The 27,553-nt window shown below is 36.0% G+C and overlaps 1 protein-coding gene across 3 annotated transcripts in view; it reads right to left on the bottom strand.

Moving 5' to 3' along the window:
• Positions 1-11,275, bottom strand: part of Smp_011660.1 (protein kinase) — a gene marked incomplete at both ends in the record, with an annotated part of 47,069 nt that extends 35,794 nt beyond the window's left edge. Inside the window, 8 exons of one of the 3 annotated variants that reach the window (XM_018789025.1) lie at positions 531-614; positions 4,136-4,238; positions 5,742-5,814; positions 6,076-6,141; positions 7,684-7,738; positions 9,864-9,923; positions 11,015-11,109; positions 11,195-11,275. In XM_018789025.1, the coding sequence (XP_018654510.1) occupies positions 531-614; positions 4,136-4,238; positions 5,742-5,814; positions 6,076-6,141; positions 7,684-7,738; positions 9,864-9,923; positions 11,015-11,109; positions 11,195-11,253 (595 nt within the window). Of the gene's footprint in view, positions 1-530; positions 615-4,135; positions 4,239-5,741; positions 5,815-6,075; positions 6,142-7,683; positions 7,739-9,863; positions 9,924-11,014; positions 11,127-11,194 lie in introns of all 3 variants that reach the window. The other 2 variants (XM_018789026.1, XM_018789024.1) reach the window with 2 other exon arrangements.
• Between the last annotated feature and the right edge of the window lie 16,278 nt (positions 11,276-27,553).

Below are 27,553 nucleotides of genomic sequence, written 5' to 3' on the forward strand. Positions count from 1 at the left end.
ATGCAAGCTATTCCTTAAATAACTGTAAAAATAGGTTACACGTCTTGATACAATGATATAAATCGGTTAGAAAATAGATTTATTATTCTTATTGTGAATCCTTCAACAAAGCTAGGGAACCAATTACGCACGAGATAACCAAATACGTTTACAAGAATATACAAGATAACTGAATAATTAGTTCGTACACATATATCTGACTACAAGAAATAATTCGGCGACAGGATTTTAAGTTACAGAAGATTCTACTAGTCAAACAGGCCTATGGCGTAGTTTAGAAGTGCAATTTGGAATACTTCACAACTGATATACGATTTAAAACTGTTCAGGAGATAATAACGAAACATCAAAATCTAAAATTTGTTAACATCTCCAAACGTTCTTAGGAAAACATGAAATTTCTATTACACGTTGAAAAGAGAAATTGAAAGCTGTATATTGTGTGATGAGATTACTGTGTAGTGAGTACTCAAAATAGCAAGTGATAAATACCAGAAGTAGAAAATATATCAAAAACCATAATAACTTACCACAAGCCCAGACGTCTACCGCTTTACCATATGGTTCTTTACGCAACACCTCTGGAGAAAGATAACCAGGTGTGCCGGCAAAACCTATAATACGGAAAACGATACCAAATATTTTAATTAATAAGACAGAAAAATATGCGTGGTGTTTGCTTTTAAAGCGTCGAAAACACTTTATACAGGTCTATCATGTATTTTCTTCATTAACACCTCATTCAGTTAATTAATGATAAATATGGGTGAAGAATATCGACATTTCTCGAAATGAAGCTGATAATTTATTACAGAAATAGTCGGAAATATTCTAGAAAAAAGTAAAATAGCAAGAAGGGATGGGGCATGGATTGGATAGAAGTTATGAACAAGAATTAAGTGATGAATCATTTTCTTCTAATCCAGCAAAAGTACTGTGAAGATTTTGATTGTCCCAATCCTGGTGTTCCCAGAACAATGTTTTTTAGTTGACGGTAATTCTTTTTGCTTTCGTAAATGAGCCTGACCTTTATGTTGTTAAATGGTTAATTTCTCCAGGATTACTGTAGTTCGACAAGTATATATATTTTTTAATATGGCAAGACAGATGGTAGATTGTTATCTTGGTTTAAAACTAATAAACAAAGTGTGATAACATTCTAAAAAATAATAAAATCATAGCAATAAGAGATGCTGATTAACGTTAGCATACAAAACACTAAATAATAGTAAATGTGGCATAAGATTTTTTTGTATTAAGTCTTTAACAGATTAGATAAACTTTATGATGGCGTTAACAGTTGTAGTGACCATGTCTGCTTTGCTTCATGAGTGATTTTGTCAGGGGAAGATATTGCCATTCATTTGGAAAGCAGATAAACATAGTTTTCTAAAAAATTATTATCATAACACTTTTCAAATTAAGATGGCAAGAGAAAAACCGAATAAGATGCTGTAAGCTGAAACACTGAATAAATTTTAATCCAACTACGTATGTATACCTAAATCTTAGTTAACGACTTAGTAATATGGTTTGGCTATGAAAACTGATTTAGGTGCAGCGAAGTTCGAAGCTACAACTCATTCGTTGAGAGTCAGATGTTTCGACTTCTAGACAATCACATTCAAATAGATAAGGTGAGAAAACACTTAGTTGCGATTAATGTAGTAGCCGTACATAAAATTTAAATGCACTTTTTTACTTTCTATTTCATATCTGCATGTTTTCAAGCATAGATCATTGATCGCATACTGTTTCTAATAAACACTGGACTTATGTTTTTTATGTCATACGTATATGTATTAATTTATATGCACTAAGTCGTTGGTCTATTACTTTCTCTCTCCCTCTCTTGCCATGTTCTCGCGATAACCGAAATCGCTTTTGTAACGTTAACTTATCAACGTTTCCATTCACACATTGCTGACGAAAACTTTCTCGCAAATTGAGTGATAACTATATCAACAGTTTGATGTTACACATCAGACTAGTTGAGTTCCTGAATGTAAGGTATGTCCACCAGGTCATGTAAGGTAAAGATGGAAAAGAATTATGTAAATACACAACCATATTTTACACCAGTTAATAAAAGTGAATGATGACTAGTTGTATATCTGCACCAAATATACCTGAGAAGTATGTAAAAGTAACTTTCAAAAACGTTTTCCGACTGGTCCACGAATACAACTCCACCTAGGGAAACAATTGTGCCCTTACTTCGGGAAACACCAGAATATTATGGGACTTTTAGCCATAGTTATGATTTAGAAATGCAAATGGTAACGACTTGGTTGGCACACGAATAGTCCAAAAAAGAAAGTAGGCGTGATGTTTTCTGGATTTGACTCAACCTGAGCAGTAGTACGATAGAGATCAGAAGCCTGAATTCAACAAGCATAAAACACATGAAATCATTTATTGTACCTAAGAACTACGATTTTGGATATTACAGTATACTGTAAATGACAGTAGTACTATTTATCTATGACTCTTAAATGTTTCACTAATTCTTTAATCTTGGTATGTTACTGAGGTGTTTTTCCCAGGTATATTCTTCCAAGTGACTAGTCAGATTTCCTGATTTCTTTATGAATACTTTTCCACATTCATCATTATTTGTACGGTCACACTGAATGGTCATTTGATTTATAAGTTGCCCAGGGTGATTGAATGAAAAGCTTTTCTGATTGATTTTAATTCGTACTTTAAGAAAAGACTTTTTAAAACATTTTTAGTTTCTCATATAAAAATGAAAGGAAAAGAATCGAATTTGGAAGCGACAATTGAGGACCAAACCATATGTGCGACATAAAATGGGGTAATTGATTACTTTTATTCAAATTCTTCGCATGAAAAGTTTTTATGGGTGTGAATCGTGTGTTAGTGTAGTGTCGTTGAAATGTAGCTACAGTGTATATTTATTCGAAAGGAAAGTTGCCACCGAAGATAATTTCTGATAAAGATGTTCTACGCCTCTCTAAAAAACACAAATGAGCCTGTTAATTTGTTGAATTTCCTTGCACTTCAGCAACAAAAATTGAATATATGATACTGTGACAAAAACAGCTGTATATTGAGTTCCACTCGAACCGTCCACTGATTTTGCTACGAGTTTCATAAACATCTGTAAAAATCCACCTTTTGAGAGTTGTTGATCCTTTAATTTTCAGAAGGTTATCTAAAACATCGATTAACTAATATCCTCAGTTAGTATGTAGAGGGATTAGACAATAAACGGTGTACAGAGGATACTTACACTCATTTATTAGGGAATTCTTGAAAACGTTTGTATCATCAATGGGGATCCATTGGCTTGTCGAATGGATAACCCACTAGTCAACCAGATATTTCTGAGTGTATACAAAAACGCTTAGTATTTGACTAATTAAAGCATATATTTAAAAGAAAACAATAGGTAATTAACAGTTATGGAGTAAAAATTCCAACTAGATATGAAAGTAAGAAGGTAGGGTTCAGTGATCATAGTCGAACCAAAAGCAAAGGTCAACTCGACCAGTGAATTATTAAGATTTATCACATATACTCTTCAATAACGACCTATCGTCTATAACACATCGAGACGGATTTAGAAAAAGGTAAAAGAAACAATTCCTCGACACAACAAATAAAAAAGTTACTTTGAGGTAGATCCATTGTTATTTTCAAGTTTATCATATGATTTACAACATTACAAAATACGAAATTTTAGAAATCAAATAAGGCTAAGGTGAAAATTTATTTGTCTATCTTATGGCAAAAAGTTAACTTTGTGATGTAAAGCACATAAGTGAAAGCAAGAAAAATAATTAACATACTAAACAGAAACGACAAACGAACTCTTTGTTAGTTCATTGTGAGGTATAGATAAAAGTAATCATAATACTATCTACAGTACCAATATGTCCCCATCCACTTAAAAAATGAAATAAGTACCGTTTATTTAATCACTTGAGTTAAATAATCAGTTCTCTTACTAAACATTATTTCTAAAAATCTGCACTGAAAAAGTATGGCTGCGATTTTAATACTGTAAATGTATTTGCGTAAACTGAAGGAAAAATGTCTTTTTGTAATGAAATACATAAGCATAGCGATTCAAAAATTTAACAAATGTATGTGCTTAAGAGAAACGTACCAAACCAAGCTGGCTGATCACCCTGAACTTCTATTGCCAGACCGAAATCCGCTAGTTTCACTGCAGCCCCTTTGGATTTACTAGCAAGTAACAAATTTTCTGGCTGTAAAACAAATTCAATTTTATGAAAAACCCACATGTGTTTGTTAAGTACAGGACAGCTGAAAGAATAATTAACAACGATTTATTGCTATCAGTTGCAACAAATCTCGTAAACGTTTTTAATGGGATCCGTTGATATTGTTACATACGTGCGAAAATGTCTTTCTCCTAGAAAAAAGTAAACTTGGTTATAAAGCAAGGTGTTTTGAAGGCTTGTGAAATGGTATCGTGAATAGTTTAGTGCACAAAAACGAGTTTCATTTTACTGATTCCAAGATGAACACTAGTCATTTTATGACACATATGATTACTTCCACATCATTTACAATCAGAGTCCATTAGAACGTTCTAACGACATGGACAACAGTCAAACCTCCTCATGTTCTCTTATCTTCATTCCACTTAATGCTGTTGTCCTTGTATTGGTTAGTTTATTATTTGAGTCATTTAAACTCAAGAGCACTAACCATATACACAATAATTACACACATAGAAATCATTTTGTGTACCTAGTAAGTCTCGTAAATATAGGCATATAAATTAGAGGATGATAATAGTGACATCATAATTTGTTAGGATTGTGACGTGTGAGGGAGGGATATCAGGTAAAGGTCTCGTCGCACTCATGGAATAAAGAATGAATGATTACGAAATAATGTAAACGAAACTGAAAATCCGGAGAGACTATAATTTATGGACGAACCAATCAGATGTAAGATAACAGGTCTTGGATTTTGGCGCCAAATCTATTTATCCATTTGGCTAAATAGCGTTTTGACATTCTAGCTTATGTCAGTTCGTGATGAAAATCCCAAATCTAATTCCTAACCCTAACTATCAACTGCAAATCATAATCCTAATTTCTCGCGCTGCTTTAGTACTAGTTAGTAGGTGAATATCTACAAGATCACTTTAGCGTCATTTAAAAGTCGTCCATAAAATATAGTCTTACCGAAAACCCCTTGAAAGATACTTGGGATTTCGAATAAGCAATAGTTGAGTTTATCCACCAAGTAAATATATATATATATGAATTCATCTACTACTCAGAATATAGAACAAAATGTAATGACAACTTTATCTGCTGTCATCCGGAGAATAAAAGATTAGCGAAACAGGTCTTTTAGAGACTTTTGGATTATATATATTTTGTTAGGACGGGGTAGCGAAATTGTGGCCGAATAGTGTCATGCATTAGGAAAATATTCATCATAAGATTTCGCATAAAACATGATAAAATGTGATTGTAATGGTTTAAGATAAAAATCATACCAAAACAATAGGTAAAGAAATACCACCATAAAACAACACACTAAAACTTTTAATAGGCAATTTCGAGATGAAGTAGAAGAAATTTATTGAGTCAAACGGATGGGAGGTTTTAAAGAATATCGGTGTCCATAACACGTAAAATAAGATTCAAAACGTAAGTAAATGTGAAACATGTGTGACATGATAACGAGTGGTGAGCACGATGATACACTGTGAAAACGCTACTACTAACCTTTAAATCTCGATGTACAATATTATTCTGATGACAGTAATTCACACTTTCAATAATTTGCTGCATACAGTTACTGGAGGAAAAAAATGAGAAAGCGAGTATTGGTTATTCGCAAGATTTAAAATCATAGTAACAAAGTCAGCAGAAGCTAGATGAAATTTATAAACTTTGGTCTTATGATCGAGTAAGCATATAAATCAAGGACATTTGAACCAAGCTAGTAAACAAACAGTAATAGTATGAGAAAGAAAAACAGTTAAGGAGAATAACATATACAAAAAGATACCTCTGAATTCACTACGTATTCATCTCAGTAAACACTAAAGAAACTAACCTAGCATCCGCTTCACTGTAGAATTCCCGAGCAACAATGTCCTCGAAGAGTTCACCACCAGTAACTCTAAAAAGGATTGAGTTTAATATAATTATATGATGAAAACAACACAGTTTAGAATATTAATAAGGTTATCATCATAGAGTGTAAAGTTAACTTAGTAGTACCAGCAGTCAACCCCTAGGTCGTGGGTCCGAGCCTCGTCCCACCTACACCAGTTTGGGCAATCGGATGAGGTCGCTGGCTTTATCACACACACGAACAGAAAACTCAAAGCCCAGTAGACGAAAAAGTACTTGACTATTGAACTGCAGTGACACAAAAATATATGAAAGGAATAAAATTCATCCGATTTCAAACAGTAAGTTTTTAGCTTTGAAATAGTTTAAAATCTAAGAATTCACTGCATCAGCTTACTCAGTAAATAAACTATATACGGAACACAGGTTTGAAATATGAGTGTGAAAGTAGGAGGTTAAAGTGTTTATGATAATAATATATTGAAAAATCCAGTGGTCAAGGTGGGATGAAAACACATCTGCTGGGATCGGTACACAAAAGTTGTGATAGATGAGAGCATAAGATGCACTTTGGCACTCGGAAATAATTAGTAAATGCACTTTTTTATTTTTAATTAACAACTCTTATCCATACCGTGAAATTATCCCTGAGACGGTAAATATATGGAGCCCATACTTTAAATATCTTTGTAATTCCATTGCTTTAGGAATACTGACATAAGTCTGGGTACTTTGAATGCGTCTACCGTTTATCTTTATATGCGAAGAAGTAATGAGTAAGAATGATTATTGTACGAGTTTAACTGAGCGCGTTTCATGTGGACAACAAGTCTGGCGTTAGTCCGTTAACGAGGCACAAATGCCACAAACAACAATCATTATCTAAACACAAGATCCCTAATTTTTCACTTTTTCCACTATGACATCGGGAAACTTCAACTACGAGTTAGCTGTTAGGAACGAACACAGTGCACTGACTTTATGATCATCACTGATTGTAAGCTAACTCAGCGGATATTCTGTATACGTACTTGCACTACATCTGGAATAATAACATGCAACACGTTGAGTGTGATGTTAACAGTAGTGGTTTATTTGTTACAAGATTATTACCGGTTTCCTTTGTGAGGAGATACAGCAAATATTAGTTACTTCCTGGAAGTTATTTCAATCAACTAGCCGAAATAGTTGGGTCCATGATCACTCGTGACTCCAAACTTACTCTGTAATCCTTATTGCGTAATGAACTTGGGGAGGGGGCAGTTGTTTACTGTTAACTGAATGGAAAGTATTGTCAATATGAATCGGATTATCACTGATTAAATGTTTGTGGGGTTTGTCATGCTAAAGAACGTCAAGCTGCAAATTTCGAAAACTCCAGTAAAGGAACTAAAACAGCTAGATAATTCATGGGCAACTCTTTTAGTAAACACAAAAGTCATTCTTCCATACCTTCACGTTACATGTCAAGGTAGCAAAAATTAGAAGCATGTTTTCTTGAGGTATATATATATATATGAAAACAAAAATCACTTGTTTTTCGGATCATAGTTAATACTAGTAACCAATTTGAAGACACAAAACTTACAAATCAAATACGAGATAGTGAAACCCTTCGTCCTGAATGTCATCGTATAGGCGAACTAAAAATGAAGAACGATTATAAAATACCAACCAAAGAAATAGATAGGAAGTATATGCACATACATGATAAGTAGGTTTGTGGCTTTGTGGTAAAACCACTTTTATCCCTTGACATTGAGTGTTTTAAACTATAAATGCTAATAATGAAGTCACGTAATGTACTCGTCATTCGGTAATTTAGAAGTGATAGAGTCCGACATGCTATTCCATCCAATCGAGAATGATGGTCACTTGTTTTCAGTAGCCTCTCTTTCTTGTATAATGCTGACATCATTCACAGATTAACCAAATACGTAGTCGGGTGAACTGACTATTCGCCAGTAGTTGAGTCAGTGACTGACAAGTCTCCCTAAGGGTTAAAACTACTCGGTTGAGTTTCTTTGATTGAATCAACGGATAATGGTGCGATATATGGGTGTATACAAAAAGGGGAAACCTGGCACTTGGTAGTCCCCCTTAAAGCTATTAAATGGTTATTGAAAATAAACGACATTCTAAAAGTATTTTTGAGGCATGTTTTTATGTGTGGCGGGACTATAAGGTAAATGACTTTGATGCTAGATGTAGAGTTCTGCACAAATGAAGTAGGTCGAGTGATAAAGCTGTGAATCTTCATCGACTAGGACGTGTGAAGTAGACCTACTCAGGACCTACCTTAACCAAGTCGACCAGACGGTATATTGGAAAAGGTTGAGGTGACCAACTCAGAACATGAAATTAGACCATAGATATTATTCTCCTAAGACTGAGGTCTACAAGTGGACGTAGCTTTCTTTGTTATAGTTCAAGAAACGTACGTTACAGGTGACTCGAAACTAGGTGGTACGATTTGAAGTTGATTCAGGTGGTAAGAGGAAATTTACAACATATCTCCCTTTTTGTCTTAAACAACCTTCGTCTTTTATGTACTTTACCTTTTTTGTTTTATTTTACTACCGTTGTTAGTACGCTTATTTCTATACCTTGACTCCACCTGTTGAACTTTCTTGGATTGCTAGTGTGAATGGTGATAACACGTTTGGATCAACTAGTTTGTCAGCCACTGAACTATTTAGTAACCAGTTAACTAAGACCACTTAAACTCTCAGGAGCTACAACATGGAGTGCTGATTAGAAAATCCTTAGCGAGTAATGATTATTTGTAGTATTATAAAGAGGGGGACAGGCTGAATAATAAAGCCCTAACGAACAGTTAACATGAAAATCCGTTTGTTTTTAGCCTCCTAAAGAAATGCCTATCTGCGGTTGAGGTTTTTCTAAACTGCACTTATAATAAGTTATCGACAGAATAATTTAGGTGGTAATATGGAACGGTTTGGATAGATTAACTACTGTAGCTAGATTATAATTTTAATCCTGTTTTATTTCGACAGCTAGTAAGGTGATTGGCCATGTTCAGGAAAGCACGGCGATCGTAAGCAGCGTTATTGTCTTTTCGTACTGAGTTCAAAAGCAAACTAGTATACAAAGCTAGATTTTGCCACCATTGAGAATAGGCAGGGATATTTTTAAAGGCAGTACCAGTACAGAAGTTAGTATTTTGATGTCAGAAGTTATGGAGTTTGGGAAGTTTTAGTGATAGTGACGCTTCTGTACTTCGTACTCCATTGATATTAATGAATCACAGATCCCTAACTTACACAAACATAGTGGAAAATCATCATAACTACAATGTTAGGAAGCAATTACGAATCTGAGATATTGGAAGAGAACTTGGTCAGTTAATTAGCATTTAATCGTTTAAAGGACACAGAAGTAAAAGCAGAAGCAGAACTCAAGACTTCTCATTTCAAAAATTGTTTGCATACTTAAACATACAAATGACGGATGGAAGTACTGGGTTTTTCTAAGGAATACGTTCGAATTGTGAACTAGTATAACGAACTGCGAAAAAATATAAGGCTCGAAGACGTCGAGTGAGACGACCGGTTTTGATAGAACCCTATACAACTAATATCATTTATTTATTCAAACACAAATATTGGTACAAGGGGGTACCAGATATATATACGCCACACGACAACCATTACTTCTTAGTGTTAGAGAACATGCAAACACGCTTATTCTAGGTGACAAGTTCGAGGAGGCGACATAGCTTTTAAGCAAAAGATAGGCGAAACTTACCTATGTTAGGGTGCTTCAGAAGCCTGCATATTCTGGCCTCGCGTTCCAACTTCTGCATGTCTGCAAACAAGATGTTACTGTAAGTTATTTTTGTTTGTTAAAATATGTATGGTGTTTATGAAGTAGATACAATTTGTTGGGATTAGGTACACAAATATTATGCTTGCAATACACCAAGCCACTTGGATGAGTGTTTTGAGTCATTGGTTAAAAAAACCAGGTCAAAAGCGTGTGATCTTAAATCACATTATTAGAATCATTGTCAACATAAATTTAAGCAAAAATATGACAATCATGTGAGATGGAGCACTTAATAAACAGGCTGTAATTTTGGTAGTCGCTAAAACAAAAATAATGATATTCAAAAGAATTAACGTAGCAGAGCCAGGATGACTTACATATTTTAAGCGGTTTACTGTCTAACAACCTAAACTAAGATCAGTTATCCATACCAGACACTGAAGCCAATGTAACAAGTTGCGCCATAACTTAGATTCCAAGTTCCTAAATTTACCAGAAATTCCTTAATTACTGATTTATAGTTTTCGAATAGTATCTTAGACGCCTAGATTTTTTATTTCCGCCAACTGTCACTACCCTTACCATTCTGGGGATTCGCCGACTATTTCATCTCACTATGCTAACCGGGTATGACAAATCGAAATAATGTGCTCATGTGCCTGGTTTCACGTTGCGTCCGACCTAACATTTGGTAGTACTTGGAGTCTTACTATGACGATAGGTTGGTGCAGCATAAGCAAAGCCGAATACCACATGGCAAGGACAGGCGAGACGTGAAGTAGTTGTCAGTCAGGTTAAGAGCTGGAGGGGGTTTACTTAGAACACAAGTTTTAGGCATTCACTGTGAATAATTTGTATTCCTAAGCGCGCTGAGAATTCGATCATAGTTGATATTATGAATGGGAAAACTAAAGGGGCAGAGATTCAAGCATTTGATTTAGAAATATGTGAGCACCATAGCATGCACCCCTAAACTGAGTATTTTCCATGTCATTAAGGTAATCACTACACTAATCACCGGATATAAACAATGGGATGAGTAAGTCCTGAGGAAATAAAGGACCAACGAATTTGATAACTCATGGAAAGCCCAGAGAAACCAATAAAGAACCCAACAATTAAAAACCTACCTCTGGTTGACAGGCGTTTCGTATTTATGATCTTAGCGGCAAATTCTAGACCTGTTGAGAGCTGAATGCATTTTCGAACTATTGAGAATGCTCCACTGAGAATACAGGAAAACTTATCGTTATGATGTAATCAACAGACATTGAGTGACATAAATTAACTAAGTTTACTTCGAGACTTACCGCCCAACTTCTTCTTTCAAACTATACAAATCAGAAAACTTTGGAAGAACAGTAGCCATCTTCAGAGAACTAACCAAAAACGCCTCCCAAACGCCGTCCAAACAAACAAAATCCAAAACCGAACATGCGGTTCCAATGTTATGTACCAATTACTTTTACTTCATTGTGATACTAAGGGGTTCACAATGGAAGCAGGAACACTGCTATTCTTATGCATCACCAACGACTTAAGAGTACGTGGGAAGAATTAATGGGCATTGCATGGGTTGTCCATGAACGAGGGTTCAGTCCTTGTAACTTCTTCCTTTGTATATAAGGTATATCATTATATCAACGGCTAAAATGTGTTCTTCAGAATTTTTAACAGCATAATGATGTCTTCCGCATTCGGACGAGGCAAGTTAGACAATGATGTGGCTTTCACGTAAGATTTTATTGATTTAGTTATAACCCTATGGAAAATATACGATTTCAGAACAGCTTTATTATTCTAGTGGGAAAATAAACGCTTTTAACACTGATCTGGACAATAGTCCTACAGTGTCGTCGCACTGTTATTAAGAATAGATTTTGTGTCAATGGTGCTTAGCCAACAGCTGCACTAGGCGTTTAAAACATACTCTACACAGTTTTCCCCGATGTGTTTCACGAAACAAGAGCAAATCTTGTAGTTTTAAACTTCATTTTATTGGAGATTATATTGTATAATTGCTTTTTCATCTGATCATGTAGTAATTTGCATATCTGATTGATCGAAAATCGAACACTATGACTATCGGTTGTAGGGTACTGTTTATCTGTATTACATATCACGTTGTCTGTGGCTTAGTATTCCATGATGTTCGGTTTAAAATTAGTACTACTATCTTTGTACATACAAAAAATCAAACGTTGTGAGTAGTGTAAGACGTTTTGCGATTTCCCATAAGAGCAGTTGAATAATAATAATATAATCTATTATATTTCTGCAAGGGCAGGTATACTCCATTTTTACAGGCATGATCTACTAGTTACAACATTTACTGGTTCATAGTATGCATTCCAAGCAGAGTTGTTTAGTAAATATAATCTATAAAAGTGAATATCAATTCATTCGTTCAGATATACTGTGTAAACTTCGAAATATTTTCCTAAGGGGCATCACGTCCACGTTACACACCAGATCCAATCTCGGCAAAATTGTGTTAAAATTTCGATCTTGCTAAGTATTTATGCAATGCATCTTTTTAAGTTTATAGTTGTTATAAAGTAGACTTGCAGAGCGCTTGGTGTGAATTATGACATTGGGAAAGCGTGTACGTCGAGTTTGTCCCAGATGTCGGGAGTTCCTCAACTTTTCCCTTAGAGCAAGATTCTGAAGAAAAAAACAGAAACCGAGTAGCAACAAGGCATTTGGATATGAACGATAAACAATGCTTAGAATTTAGTAGTGGAACAGATAGGTATGATTAATTATTAGATTAAATTCAAACTAGCTCTTGTTGATAGAATGAAATATGATTAGAGGCTCCAGATGAGAGAATGCAGTAATAAAGAACAATGAGATGTGATATTTATTGAGGTGGATTAGGTTCAAATTAAGAGAAGTCAAGGTCGGAATAAGGAAGACTGTTTATCAGAACAGAAAGTGAATATAGAGAGTAGAGTGTTAAGAAAACTAACAACTATTTTCCTTATTGTCTGTTTTTTTATTCATCCAATGCCTGCCACACAGTTTCAATGTAAAAGTCTGAGTTAGCATGTTATAGGTTGTCTTAATAGAATAGATAATCCAGCATAAAATTAGAAACATGAGTCTGAATGGTGAATGTAGGAGAACAACTTCAATATCACAGATCAATTGGCTTGTTCTCAACCATAAGGAGCCTGATATAAGCAAAATGTTATGCTCCATGAACATGAGTGGATTGAAGTCATCGCCCTCACCATCAATACTTGCTGGTCAGTGACTACACCCTCCCTCCTTTTGTGATGTTAGGCTCATTTAAGCTTATTTTTGGATGTATACTTACCTCATACAGTGCTCTGTGTTTCAAATCCTGTTGGAAAACATTATTTCTATAAGTAGTATTTCACAAGCTTATCAGACAGTTACAAATTATGGACTGTGGGTAAGGCATCGATGAAATGCCTTAATTGACTATAGTATGAAGTATGGGTTGCCAATCAGAGCATAGGCATTAAGAAGGGTATAATGAGGATAGTTTCTTACCAAAGTGGGCGGAAAAGTGTAGAAATATATTAGTTACAGATAAGGTAAGGTAACGATTGTTGAAATAATATTAATGTCAAGGCAACATAGTGTACAGGAGAGCAAAAAGCTGATAAAGAATAGATAAGAAGGAAAGTGAAGTCAAGCGAAGCAGCCTTAGCAAATGACTGACTTATAATGGTGTCAGTTGAACTGGGAGTGTTAGGAGCTCGATATGTGCATTCCATTAGTATTTTACATTCATGAGTGTGTACAGTAAGCCATATCGAGTCTGGTAGTTTGCTGAGGATATGGTCGCTATAGATTTCCGCCCTCATATTTTTTGGTGCATGTACGAGACAACCGCTTCTCTTCTTAGTGACTCGATCACAGTGGAAGAGCTCGCACGTGTCTATTTGGAGGTATGAGTCTGTGATATCAGAGAACAAACAACTTTGCGTTGTCAAAACAAGTGAAGGGTTGTTTAAAAGTAATAGGGTGCGTAAGTGAGTCATCTTATTTTGTATAGATTGAGCACTGATTAACATAAGTGTCAGCTACGGTGAGTGTTTGTCTAGTAGAAGGGTGTGATGCAAAAACAGCTGATTGTCAGTTTCGCCATAAGAAGTGGGAGTACTGGCTCCAAATTCGTGTTCATTCGGTTTATTACCAGTATGGTTAGTGGGAGAAATGTAGTCGGAGAGTATTTTGACGAAAGAAGTATGTTTAGGAATGATGGGTATAATTGAATGAGTTGAATGGATAGGTGGTGTATTTGAGGAGTGATCAGGTTCCGTCAGGGAGCTTTTAATCGTAGAGACAGTTGTCGGTGGTGAGGAAGATTTGTCAATCCCCATCAGGTTGGAGAATATAGAAGGCGGTCTCAGAAGAGTGAGATTGTCGCCCTCAACATTTGGAGACCTCAAAAAGGTTATTCTCGTATATGAAAAGACGAACTCAGAGAAGCGATGGAATCCTATCACTTTTGGTACAGGAAAATCTGTTAATATTGGCAAAAAATGACACCGAAAAAGCTGAAGCTTTATCGGAATATTTTAGTAAGGTATTTTCTATCAGTAATGAGAAACGACCGACTAATAATTGGGATGGTGGCGGCTTGTTGATGGACCCTGTAGTTATTGAGAAAGGCACTGTCTTAAGACAGTTTCAGAATCCCAAACCTGATAAGTCTAGAGGTCTCGATGATATACATTTTAGGATTATGAAAGCCCTATCGGATGTAATTGCTGAACATATAGCCATACTGTTTTTTATATGTCTTTGCGGCAGTCCTGACTGCCAAGAGACTAGAAAGATGCAATAATTGGTCCGGTGTATAAGGCTGGGAGCAGAGACTTAGTTAGTAACTATCGGCTCGCTAGCTCAATCATTGAAAATGTAAAACCGATTGAAAAATTTATTCTTATGGGTGTTGCGAACCATGTGGAAGGACATGATCTTTTATCCACGAAACAACATGGTTTTCGGAAAGGCCTGTCCTGTTTGACAAAACTTCTCATTGCAAGAGAAGATTAGGCTGAGGCAAAAGATCGCAATATTCCTGTAGATGTGATTTTCATAGATCTATGTAAAGCCTTTGATAAGGTCTATCATTCTGGCTTTAAATCAAAACTCGAAACTTTTGGAGTTCATCATAAGGTCATAGACTGGATAAATGACTTTCTCCATGACAGGAGACAAAGGGTAAAAGTGAATGGAGAACCTGTAAAAAGTGGAGTTTCCCAAGGCACAATCCTCGGTCCTCTTCTCTTCTTACTTTATGCAAATGAATTACCAACTGTAACTAAATCATCCGTCCTACTCTTCGCCGATGACATAAAGATTTGGAGACAGATATACAGCATGTCAGACAGAATAGTATTTCAGGATGATCTCAAATCATTAGTGGCATGGATGGACGGGTGGTCACTGGAAGTGAATTCTAACAAGAGTGTAGTGATGCAACTGAATGACTACGATGATTCGTATTAGTACACAATATGTGGATTTGTGTTACCCAAAATACGAAACTATAAAGATTTAGGAGTCATACTAAGCAATGGTCTAAAAACAACCAGCGGGTTCGTGCAAGTTCACAGGCAACGGAAGAATTTGTCTTTGGTACACTTAAACAAACAAGTACAGCAAGACAATCACTGGTAGGATTGGCTATAGTAATAATTATTTCCATTATACCAATCACATTCCCGTCACAAAAGTAGGTCACCATAAAAGTCGTTTGCATTTCATTACACCTGCCGTTATATGTCGATCTATGTTAACTAAGGGCACTTAACAGGTTCAATGTTGCCCTACATCTACGAACAGTCACTGACATACCGAATTCATCTTATAGGACAAACGAGGCAATTAATGATAATGAACATAAACACAGAGAGCACGCCACTTGATTGCGTGTCGTAAGCTATTTGTTAAACAAACAACAACGTATGGATATATAAGTCTCAGGAAATGTCCTGTGTCTACATACTTAGACACGCATATATGATAATTTTTCTCTTTTGTTATCAAACAAGACTTTAGTCTCGAGAGATTTCTGAGAATTTAAATACAGTAAGCAGCATATTCAGAAGGGGTACTTCACACATATTTGTCGACAAAGTTCCCCCAAAACACGACGTAAATGGGAAAAACTCGACTTTTCCCTCCTTTATTTACCCCGTCGTCCCCTTTGTTCGCTCTTATTTCTTTTTTACCGGTTTCCTGGGTAGCTGCTGTTGCTAGAGTGCATTATGGTTAAAGCATTCAGGTAAGATAGTACAGTAATAAAGAACGATGAGCTGTGATATGCAACAAGGTGGGATGGGTTTAAAAGATGAAAGGGAAGTCGAAGTTAGATTGAGAAAGACTGCTTATTAAGATGGAAAGTGAATCAATGAGAGTAGTGTTAAGAAACGCCTATAACTTCATCTTTTATTGCTTCCTTTTATTTTATTTTTCTCATCTAATGCCAGCCACCAGATCATTGTGTAAAATTGGAAACATGAGTCTAAGTGGTGAGCTTAGGGGGACCTCGGTATTACTGACTGATTGTCTCGTCCTCTACCATTAAGAGCCTGAAGCAAACCAAATATTGTGCCCTACAAACATGGGTAGATTGAATTCATCGCCCTTACTATCAATGCTTGCTGGTTATTAATTCCACCCTCCCTCCTCTTTTGGTGTAGGGCTCACTAAGGTTTACTTTTAGATAAATTATATCTCACTCGATGCTCTGCGTTTCATATCATGTTGTGGAACACTTTTTGTAAATATCATTTTACAAGCTTATCAGGTGTTATGACGTGTTCACTTGTGCTTCTGGCTGCTTGCGGAATATCTTTTCCCACTTTCGAATTGGACTTCTCACTCTGGTTAGCGGATCTGGGACGCCTCAGAATAGCTAGCCTATTGGCCTTTGGTCACAGAGTCTTTGTTCGTTCTCAGATTAGGGAACTCGTAATCGCTTCAAACATAACATCAAGTGATTTCAAATTATGGACCGTAAGGCATCAACCCAATGCTTCAGATGATTGTAGGCAGAAAAGTGTAGGAATATGATAGTTGTAAATAAAGTAATGAGTGGTGGAATAAAATGGGCGGTAAGTCCACAAAGTGTACGTGAATGTAGTAAGCTGGTGAAAAAAATAGACAATAGAGAACTCACATTAACTTGGTGCTGATGGTATTTTGCGCTAACCTAATCGGTTGGTGGGTTACATGCTCCATAGATGGAAGACCACTGGTAGTAGATAGGAGATTGTTCACTTTTCTTGAAAACTCTTCAGGATAGTTGTGAACGTCCTTTGCGACTGACTATGTTTGAGCGGTATTGATAGGTCCAGTGAGTTATCTGTCTACTTCAAGTAAAAATTAAGGAGGGACGTTTATTTATCGTTTAAGCACATGAACATTAGTACTAACATGCATCAAATATATATGTGCTACACTTTGTTACTTGATCTGTCTATCTGAGACAGCTGCAAAGAACAAAAGTAAAGGGAACCAAACAGATTCTGATATGGCTTACATATGTATAGCGTTTATAATATGTCAGTAGGGAGCAGATGTGTTCTCGCGTTCTAGATCAATGCAAGCGAAAGATTCATCCATCTGCCACGTGTTTTTTAGAGAGAAGATTGCCATGTTAATACATACAAGTTTTCATAACGAAACTGGTACTTATAAAGCAAACGCTTGGTAGGTTCTTAATTTTAACAAACAGTTACCCGTTAAAGTTGTTGTTATACCTTCCCATAAAAGTATGAAGACGAAAATAAAAATTGGGCAAAGGTTTATTGATGCATCATTACTACTGGTACAGAAACAGCAACATGTGATGCAGAAAAATCAGTTTACAAGTTGTGTATATAGTGAAATCAAAAGTACAAACACAAAGAACGTTTTACAATAAACAGTTCTTGATACGTCTCCTCACTTTATTACATTCCGAACCGTATTTTTGATCGTAAAGAGGACTGAACGAAGAGAAGTGTTTGAGAAATTGCAGTCTTACCTACTTATTGATGATTCTTAAGTAAAAGTTGTCGACTTTCCTGTGCACCATCATCGCAGTGTTCACCATATTTCGCAATAATCTGTTGTTTGTGCATCTTTTGACTTTGCCGAATCCGTATATACTGTCTGCTCCGTCTGGGTAATCATATTGCCGTGTTATTATGGAAGTTATGTGTATTATTTATCTTCCATCGGCTGCATTGTCTAAGAATATGATGAGCTATTTAGTTTATTTATTTCATAATTGATTAATCTTGCCTGTAAGAGTTCGCCTTTTGAACTTATCCAAGTTCCAGGTTACACCTGCTCGAGATTCCTTTTGCGTCCATGCGAACAGAACATGACGGCCCCGTTATCAACAACTGTGCGATTGAACACCAGAAACATGTATTTAAATCTCATGTCCTTCAGAGGTTTACCTTCGCCGGAATGTAATGAGTATGGGTAGTCTGAGAAGGTATAGAATTATTCTTCCATACTTTTTGAAACTCCTCTAAGGCATCATAAAATTCAATCCAGCTTACGAAACGCCTGTTCAGTAATATGATTTGAAACGCCTCGCTTTAGTCCACTGGGATGTCTCTTTAACATGAATCACTACAAACAGTACTTAATAATTATTAAAGAAAAGCTATTTCCGGCGATAATACTTTGATAACTGAAGAAAGTACTACAGACATTTAAGACTTACCGGTTACTCGAGATTTTGTCTTAGTTCTTGCGGAAAACAACGATCCACACAAACTCAGAGTACCTTTGACTGTCAAGTTATTCTGAGTACAGTGTTTCGTGAACCCTAACAAATTTTAAACAAGGACATTGAGGTTCAGCAGGGTAATTGATATCCCAGGTCAAGTTACGAAGCAATAAAAGAGCCAAATTGAACACTACAAAACAGGGAAAGCTAAATTAGCGCTTTTCGCATTGATTTCGTGAATTTACTACAGCAAAACACGACTCAAATATGAGAAAACCTGATATTAGTGCAGCCCAGAGGACAACCAACCGACCATTAACAACTCAAATACGGAATGACCGCCTCGTGTCAGGCCATTCAAGGTCGCTAAAACGAAACAGCGGGCGGGTTTGGAAACCCACTGACTTATCTACCGTACCTTTTTTTACCGTGCCGTTACTTGGAATTTGATGGCTGAATGTACTGTATGTTGCTTAAAAGGTTCCTGGTAAAAAAGTAGTTAATCACTCAGTTTTTGAAAACACTTTCTGTTCAGTAGTTTGCGAGGCCCCAAGAACAAGATAATGGGACTGATACAAGCATCAAATTACTAGGAAATGATATTGTGAAATGTTGAAAATTATCAGAAATCCTCACTGCAGTAGTATTCGTGCTAATTTAATTCGCCACTATTTATTGTTGACCAGTAATTCTGTAAATACGTGCTAACTCTGCTCATGGTTCTTGATTTCTATTCAGTGATTTTAAAGCATGTAGTAATAAACCACTACTCTCGACGAAATCCATTTCTTCATTGTTTCCTCCAAAATTTTTGCTGACTTCTATTTGGGTAAATATGTAAGCCAATCATAAAAATACTTTATGAATGACTTAAAGTGAACGGTTGCCATACTCTAGAATTTGTCTAGACGACCAAACATGTGGAGGTAGTTTAAGGAGCAGATGAATAGTAATAATAGTAAAAAAATCCATACAAAAAACGAGCACAGGAAAAGTAACACGAGATCAATTCAAATAGAATTATTGGATTGTGTGGAATTTTATCACTTTGCGATCACATGCTTCTTCCACTTAGTGCCAACAGGAAATGACATTATGGATTTGCATTATGTACTTCGCGCACCGTTTCATTCCACATTCCGCCCCATTCTTACATTATGAACCACTGTATGTTTACGTAGATGGTGAGTCGGTAATTACAACAGTTTGCTGTGTAACATACTCTTGAAAACAATAGTGGCTGGGGTAGCGGCGAGACTAAACTATATGGACGAGCCAATCAGAAGCTTTCGCGGGTTTTCAAGGTCATGGCGCTAAGTTCGGTACCTGACGCTTACGTACGGTCATTTTACAACGGATTTTAGAGAAGACGTGATAATTCAGCGTCTACAAGAGAAGTGATCATAAGATTTTGGCGCGAAATTCAATTATCCATATGTATAAATAGAGTTTTGGCATTATAGCTAATGTCAGTTTGTGATGAAAACCCTAAGTATAATTCCTAGCCTTAACCATGAACTGTAAATCATAATTTGAATTCTCCACACAGGTTTATAACCCTCATTTAGTCTTAGTTATTATGTTGACACTCTCAGAGTCACTCTAGCGTCGCTCAAAGGTCGTCCATAATTTATAGTCTCATCCTTAACCCTAAACCTTAACTCTAACCCTAAACCATACCAACAACATTGAAGATATGTGGTCGAGGCTAAAAGAATTTTTGAGACCTTATCATGGTTCAAGAGGTCGACTACTATGGAGCCACATGGATAAGTTCCTGTACCAGATGCACTATGATTTTAGAACTTCTGAACCTATATCTAACCTTGATAAGTTTTTGAGTCATGTAAAAGAACAGTATCCCCTTTAATTTTTGAGTTTTGTATAATGTATTTTTACTGTATACCGGCTGTCTTCTGATTGGCTAATATTTCTCAGGGTCATTTAAGATTCGTTCAAAGGTCGTCCATATAGTTTAGTCTCGCTGTGTAATCATTAGGCTTCTGTATATTAACTAGTAATTCCCAGGAATGCACAATACGTACTGTAGTATTCATGAATTAATCAGCACTAGAGCCAGACAGCACACTTGGGATTATCGTATTTAAAATCCAAACTAGGAACTAAGAAATGTAAGCTTTTCTAATAAAATTTTAATATCTTATGATTGCATCGCAGACATTATGTGTAAACTGCTATGTGAATTCACAAAAGTGTGGTTATGTAACCTGACTGGTCGTCATCTTTTACCATTCTAATGTGCGAAATGCTTTCACAAAAAAAACAGTTAAAAATGTGGGAATTGCTATGAAGTTTTAACAGACGTTCTCTAAAATTAACTGGTTGTGGAATGACTAAATGGTAAATGATATCGTCAGCCAATCAAAAGTAGCCAACTGAGAAGGTCACTTGGTGACAATCAGAAAAGTCCTAGAAGACAAATGCATACCGTTGGCTAAGAGATGGGTTGGTTTTCTAGGGGGTAGGGACGTAATTATATATATATATATATATATATATATATATATATATATATATAAGCACTTACGCATGTTATTAGGTGTCCTGATAGACTTCCTCTTCTCATTTATGAGCTTGTAGTGACCGGCTGGTCTCAATAAGAACACGATTGGAATAAAAGAAACAATTATTATTATTGTAACCAATTTTACCAGTGATTGTTTTACTGTACTTGTTTAACTGCATCAGACTCACTTCTTGTTCCGCTATCCGCCTTGTTCGGTTCGAACTTTCTTACGCTCTGCCCATTTTGCCTGTACCCGTTGGCACGTCGCGGTATTCTATCGATACCACGAGATCGCCAATAAATACACTTTATCTGGATTAATTAAAGCCTTCTGGTTTACGAGTTATCAAAGGAACCAAGTCGTTTCTGGGCGCGTAGTCGAATTGTGATAGTGATCATAGTCCATTCTCGACTCGACCCTACTACAAGCTAAAGTATAACACGTGTATCAGCACAAGATCTCGGATCCCGCATATTGTAACAGTAAAACAACATTATGTCCGTTCTGTCATGTCCAAATATCACGTACACAACTTATCTAGCTGATAGGATTAATCAAGTGTTCAAATAAGAAATTCACACTTCTTCACTAGTACCAACAATCTCAGAATTTATATAACATCTCTTAATTTCAATAAAGTAACAACGAAAATTGTAGCAGAATAATCTAAATCTATCTATATGGTGGATTCTTTTGGATTCCTTATAACCCATAAATAACAGTATGAATCAATTAAAAACAGTGTCGATACTTTAGTTCATAATTAGTACAAAAAGTAACGCATGTGAAAGAATTTAAAGAGATGTTCATATGATCTACGTGTGTTTGTAAATCCCCATCCATACTCAAAAACCATGAGTACCCATCCTCTTTGCGGCATATTTAAATCCTGAGTGGATTGTCACATAATCACAAGTTGTATGTGGAACTGTAGAGTGGATAGCAGTGGGAATTAGAACATGCTTTCTGTTCTATTAATGTTTCTTTTAGCTGTATCTACCTATTTTCCAGTGTTCATGTTCATTTTAGGGGTCGAACCCAATACCCTTCTATCCAAATAACCAGCCTATTACACACTGATTCCAGGTACTGGATACGAACCGCTATGTAAACACCAACACTGGAACGTAGGCGTATTTTGATGACGAGTTCCAAATAAAACGAAATGTGCTCCCTGGATTCCAATACTAATCTTCGTCTAAAGATGTCCGTTTGGTGGAAATTAATATGTTAAATAATATGAATATTCTGGAACAAAACGTCAGAATAAATAAACAGACTACTGGGAAATCGATGTTCAAAACTCCGTAATTATAACTAAGAAGAATCGATTAATTATAAGAGTGGAACGGTCAAAGGTAAGATACAAGAGAGAATTTAGGAAATGAATTTATCAATGTAAATACAACATGAGATGTTCATTTGGTGACTAGCGAATTCCGTAAGAATTGTGAACTATACAGTATGAGATTGGTTACTTTCAAGTAATCAGTTAGTAGACATTTACACCAAGAAAACGCTTTAAGAGTCATTTAGAAGTACGATACTAGCTACAACAATCCTTGAAAATAAGGAACCCTTAAAATTATCAACTTGACATATTTTAATTCTTATAAACATCATATTAGACCACAAACTAACTATGCTTTGAGGAAATGCTTTCAAGTGTGAATTAATATCACTTAAACAGACAACAATTATCCAAACGTGCCGAATTCGTAAGTGGTTTGAGTTTCTTGAGGTTAAACGGAAAGTCATTAAGCCATATAGCAAAGAGATAATTCCGGAATTAACAATATAGGGTTGTGGAGATTGTTGAGTTTTAATTGAGATCATGAACCGGTCAGTGTTAGGCCACTGTTGGAAACTTGGAGTCCCGCGTGCGCGGTCGTGAATACTAGGATGAAATGGCCATTCAGTGTTTCCAAATTTTCAATGGTGGTTCAACACTACTCGGTTCATGATCTCCATTAAAATTTCGGAATTTCTTAGCCCAAAATAATTGGTTTGTATTTCCATGATCTGTTAGCTCTCTCGGTTTCGTGAGACAAAATAAATTCTAAACTGTCATTGGTGACCCATATGTTAGAACTTCTGTAGTCAGAGGCGATAGATTATCTATGGATAACATATTGAATGATATCATAAGCGTACTAAATGTACACAAAGCATTGACTGTAGTGAGGATATGTTCCAAGCTAAATTGCTTAAAACAGTATATCGTGGTTTTGTACTCAGTTGAAACTGCGAAACATGAGTAAGGTTGGATACCAATTAAATAAAAACAAGACCACTACTTGGGATTCTTTGATTTATCCTGGTTGTTGAACTGTGGTCGATTAATGATGAATTTCAATTGTCTTATTTTAGTAGAAGAATTAAAAATTTATCTTTTCACAACTCTATGCTAAATGTAAAATTCTGTGAACACCCAGTTATTATTAACCTTTAGTAGATTATTGCTTCCTACTAGAACTAAATCGTTCTATGGTAGGAGAGTGTTGTTGAGTATGAGGTAATTAGTGAGTATAGAACAGCTATTTCTAAGTTAAATGAGTTTATATTAAAGCAGCTGTTGAACTAGGGAAAACTATGAGATTTACATAAAACATAAAAATGTTTGAGAAGGCCAAAGTTTAAACAAGGAAGAGGGTACACTGAAATAAAATTCACAAAGTGCAAAGTTTTCCAGAATTTTTAGAAAATTAGAGAGCGTATCATGTATATTAGGATTACTTTCTGTGAAACGGTGACGCGAAAGTTTATCACAATTCATGAAAATTGACTGCCAACCAACTCACAACTTAGCTTTCCTAGACAAAAGTCATTGTAGGGTCAGTGAAATATCACTGAACCCTAGCCAAATCATCCGACAGTTGAGTCACTAAATATCAAACAGATCATCGATCCCCGTCAAGGACAATCAACGCGCATCAGTCAGTCATACGCCATGGACTGGTCCATGCGTCAGTGGTTCTACTTTCGCTTGTATCTACTTTAACTAATATATTCCTGTAATAACTTCCTTTGTGTTGTACAATCTTCAGAGCATCCATGATCCATTGATGGGTCGATGGGGCAATCCACGTAAGGTGCTGATCGCGAGGTGTGACTTCGAAGTTAGCTTGTTCGTTACACCGTTCCCGTCTAACTCGAGTAGGCCTCCAATCATTCGATAAAGATCATTAACGTTGATTGTGTACACTGGTGAGCAAGACTTCGAATAACGCAACCTATCATTATGATAAGTGTAAGGAAGCTACAGCCACATGAATTGAAATAACCACATACAGTTGAAAGTGAATCACTGTAGGAAGTATCAGCGAATTCAGTAAATTTATCAGCGAAGACAGATAGCGCAGATTATGTGGAGTCTGGAGTCATGTAGATGTTGGTAACATAAATATATTTGTATTTGCTCAGGTGTTTTGGACGGCACCTTGAAGTCAGGCAGTCGATAAAGTCGTTTAAAAACTTGAAACAAGCAAAAGTAGATCGACGCCAGTTTACGTTTACAAACGTATCTACGTAGATACATTCTGATCACGTCATAAGTTAACTGGGAATCCACTCGGCCACAAGTTATAACAATTATCCAATTAGCTTGTGGAATGGGATGAAGTTTTAATTTTTTTTTTTGTATTGGCCCTTTGAATCTTCCCATTGACGTTTAGGACCACAATTGATAGGTCTCTAAATTGCAGTTCTAAATGTCAATAATAAAATTCAAACGACCGATACAGTAACCGGTTAATTAACTATTGTTGATGTTGGACCTTTACCTGGTTCTGGAACATAAATATACTTCCCAACACCCAACTATTATGATATTTTTTGGCCTTACGGGAGCATTAGACTTTGCTAATCGAAAGCTTTAATGGCAGTGTATGGCAGTGAAAGGAATAATAACAAGGTAATTTAACTTTTGTGTTCCTCAACTCAAACACTATAGGCTGGGTTAGAGCTTTTGGCAAATTGTTTCTGATTGTTATCGAAACATACGTGTCGTCAATCCTCGTATATAATCATCGACTTAAATTGCGTTGGTGAATAGCGGAGTTAAGTAACTCAAATAAGAGAATGGACTTTGAATACGTATATTTCATACAGTCATTGGTTGAAGAACGAAACAAAGCGAAATGACACACAAAAGAGAAGTAGAGTGAGCCAACTCGATTTTAACCAAGCGTCAATCGATATTTATAGTCAGACAAAAATAAGTTACAGACATGTGGTGAGTAAGATAATAAATGCTCACACATACGCTTACATAAAAACCCTCAAAGTTGATAAGCGAATAAGTGATGAGGTAAAAATGTGGCTTGAGAAGAATGAATAAATTTGCCTGTCCAGAGGCTAGGATAACCAATGTGGGCTTGACATATTGCCAGCCCCTACATTGGCAACCTCAAGTGGTATTCGTCAGAATTATCCATTTGCCCTATTTTTACTTGACATTGTCATAGATATTCTCCCGGATATGACGGCCTTGTAGCCAGACTTTTGTTTGCTTTCTTGGAATACCCAGACGATACAGTCCTGTTTGACGAAAGCCCGGACAAAATGGAGAGTTTTCTGACTAAGTAAAGAAGCAGTGCAAGGATGTCTTGGATGCATTTTTATCCTTTTATATGAAGGATGTCACTTCAGGAGTGGCTGGCATCAACGCCCAAACTAGTGATAGGAAGTAAAGTAGTTTTGTGTGTCGATCACTTCACTTATTTTGGCAGTCTAAACAGTCATACTGAGTTGGTGTTTGACGTGATCTGGACACGAACTTAAAAAAACTCAGTTGTATTTCCCCTGACTGTGATGTAGATGAGATATCAGTCTACTAAGTAAAAGATGAATGTGATGAACAACTGTCGGCTCCATTCCATTTTATGTCTGTGAAAAGTGGCCTTTAAAAATGAGAGATATTCTTAGGTTACTAGTTTTTGATTATAGATATTTACGAGTCTCTTCTATTGTATTTTTGGACCATCAATTTAACAGTTCCCAAGTTAGGCACGCGGTAAGATGTGAAGATTGGAAATCGATTAATCCAGTTGCGAATATTAATCCGTTGAGATGGTAACGAAAAGTGTTATGTATTCTCATCCATAGGCTATTTTGACGTGCTATGATGGCTCGTGTGGGAGTAAGTTGTAAGAAAGCTAAGGAAAGCCAAACCAGAATATAGCATCAGTTCGAGAGGTCATTAATCTTTGAAGCGGGGCTTACAGGTAGGTACAGATAAACAGATAGGGGTCTGAGTAGTTATTTTAATCAGTATTTGAAAACGTTGGGTGACGTGGTTCATAATCATTCACAACAGCACATGTGCATTCACTCTTTGTCTCGCATTAGATCCTGAGTTTCAGGACTATCTTGCATATTTTCATTCCAGTAACCGATATTTTCATCTTCCATTATGTACTCTATGCAGTCTCCTTTTTATTATCATGGACGCTGTCACTGCTTCTATTAATCTGGCATTTCGCTGTGCTGTTGCGGTGTGACAAATTGAATCGATTCATTTGGGTGCCATAGTATACGCTGTTTATGATTGACTGTCTTAATGTTGTTGTACCTTTGTATCATTATAAGGACAGTAGTGTTACTTACTACACTAATAATAACGGATTTGATTGAAGTAATCAGCCATTTATGATTGAATTATTATAAAGTTTAAAGTGATTTCTGTATATCAAAAATGTAAGAATTTACCAGCCTATTTCCAATGAAGTAGGGATAATTTACGAATTATTAGTGGACAAGCGTGTATCCAATAGTGCGGTACATACTTTACTTTATACACGCTTTATTCGTCTTGTTAACTTGTTTTGTTACAAAGATGTGATTCCTCTACAATATTTAGATGACTAACGGAATATACCAACCGGTTTCACCTGTTACAAGAAGTCTCCACACGATAGTTTTGAAAATTTAAAAACTAGAAACACAAATTCTCCACTATATTTCAGGTTAGTCTTTAATTAATACTATAAAATCCAAACTACGTTTGGGTGAAGAATAGCTTTCCGTGGAATAAATGTAGTAACGCGCGACCCAATCGAAATCAGAACAAGATGATTGGGGTAACAACGGTTCTAAATTTCATCATAAATACAAATGTACAATTTTACCTAAACAAATATTACCACTCAGTTATTCAACCAACAATTGTTCCCACAATAATCCATCCAAATTGCAAGAAATAGACAAATTGATAAGAAATATAAAAAATTACCAAACGCTCCAAAAAATAAGTGTTATTCTATCCTTTCTGGATAGATCAAGTAAAAAATGCGCTCAATATGTTGCTTTATAACAAAGTGTTTCCAATTCTGGGAAAGTGCTTCAATTCACAACCAAAATGCACGATCTCAGTCAAATCAAGCAACACAATCAAAGAGGGAACAATCAATATGGCAGCCATCAGG

This window comes from Schistosoma mansoni, chromosome W, assembly GCF_000237925.1.
Source record: "Schistosoma mansoni strain Puerto Rico chromosome W, complete genome".
Classification (NCBI taxonomy): Eukaryota; Metazoa; Platyhelminthes; class Trematoda; order Strigeidida; family Schistosomatidae; genus Schistosoma; species Schistosoma mansoni.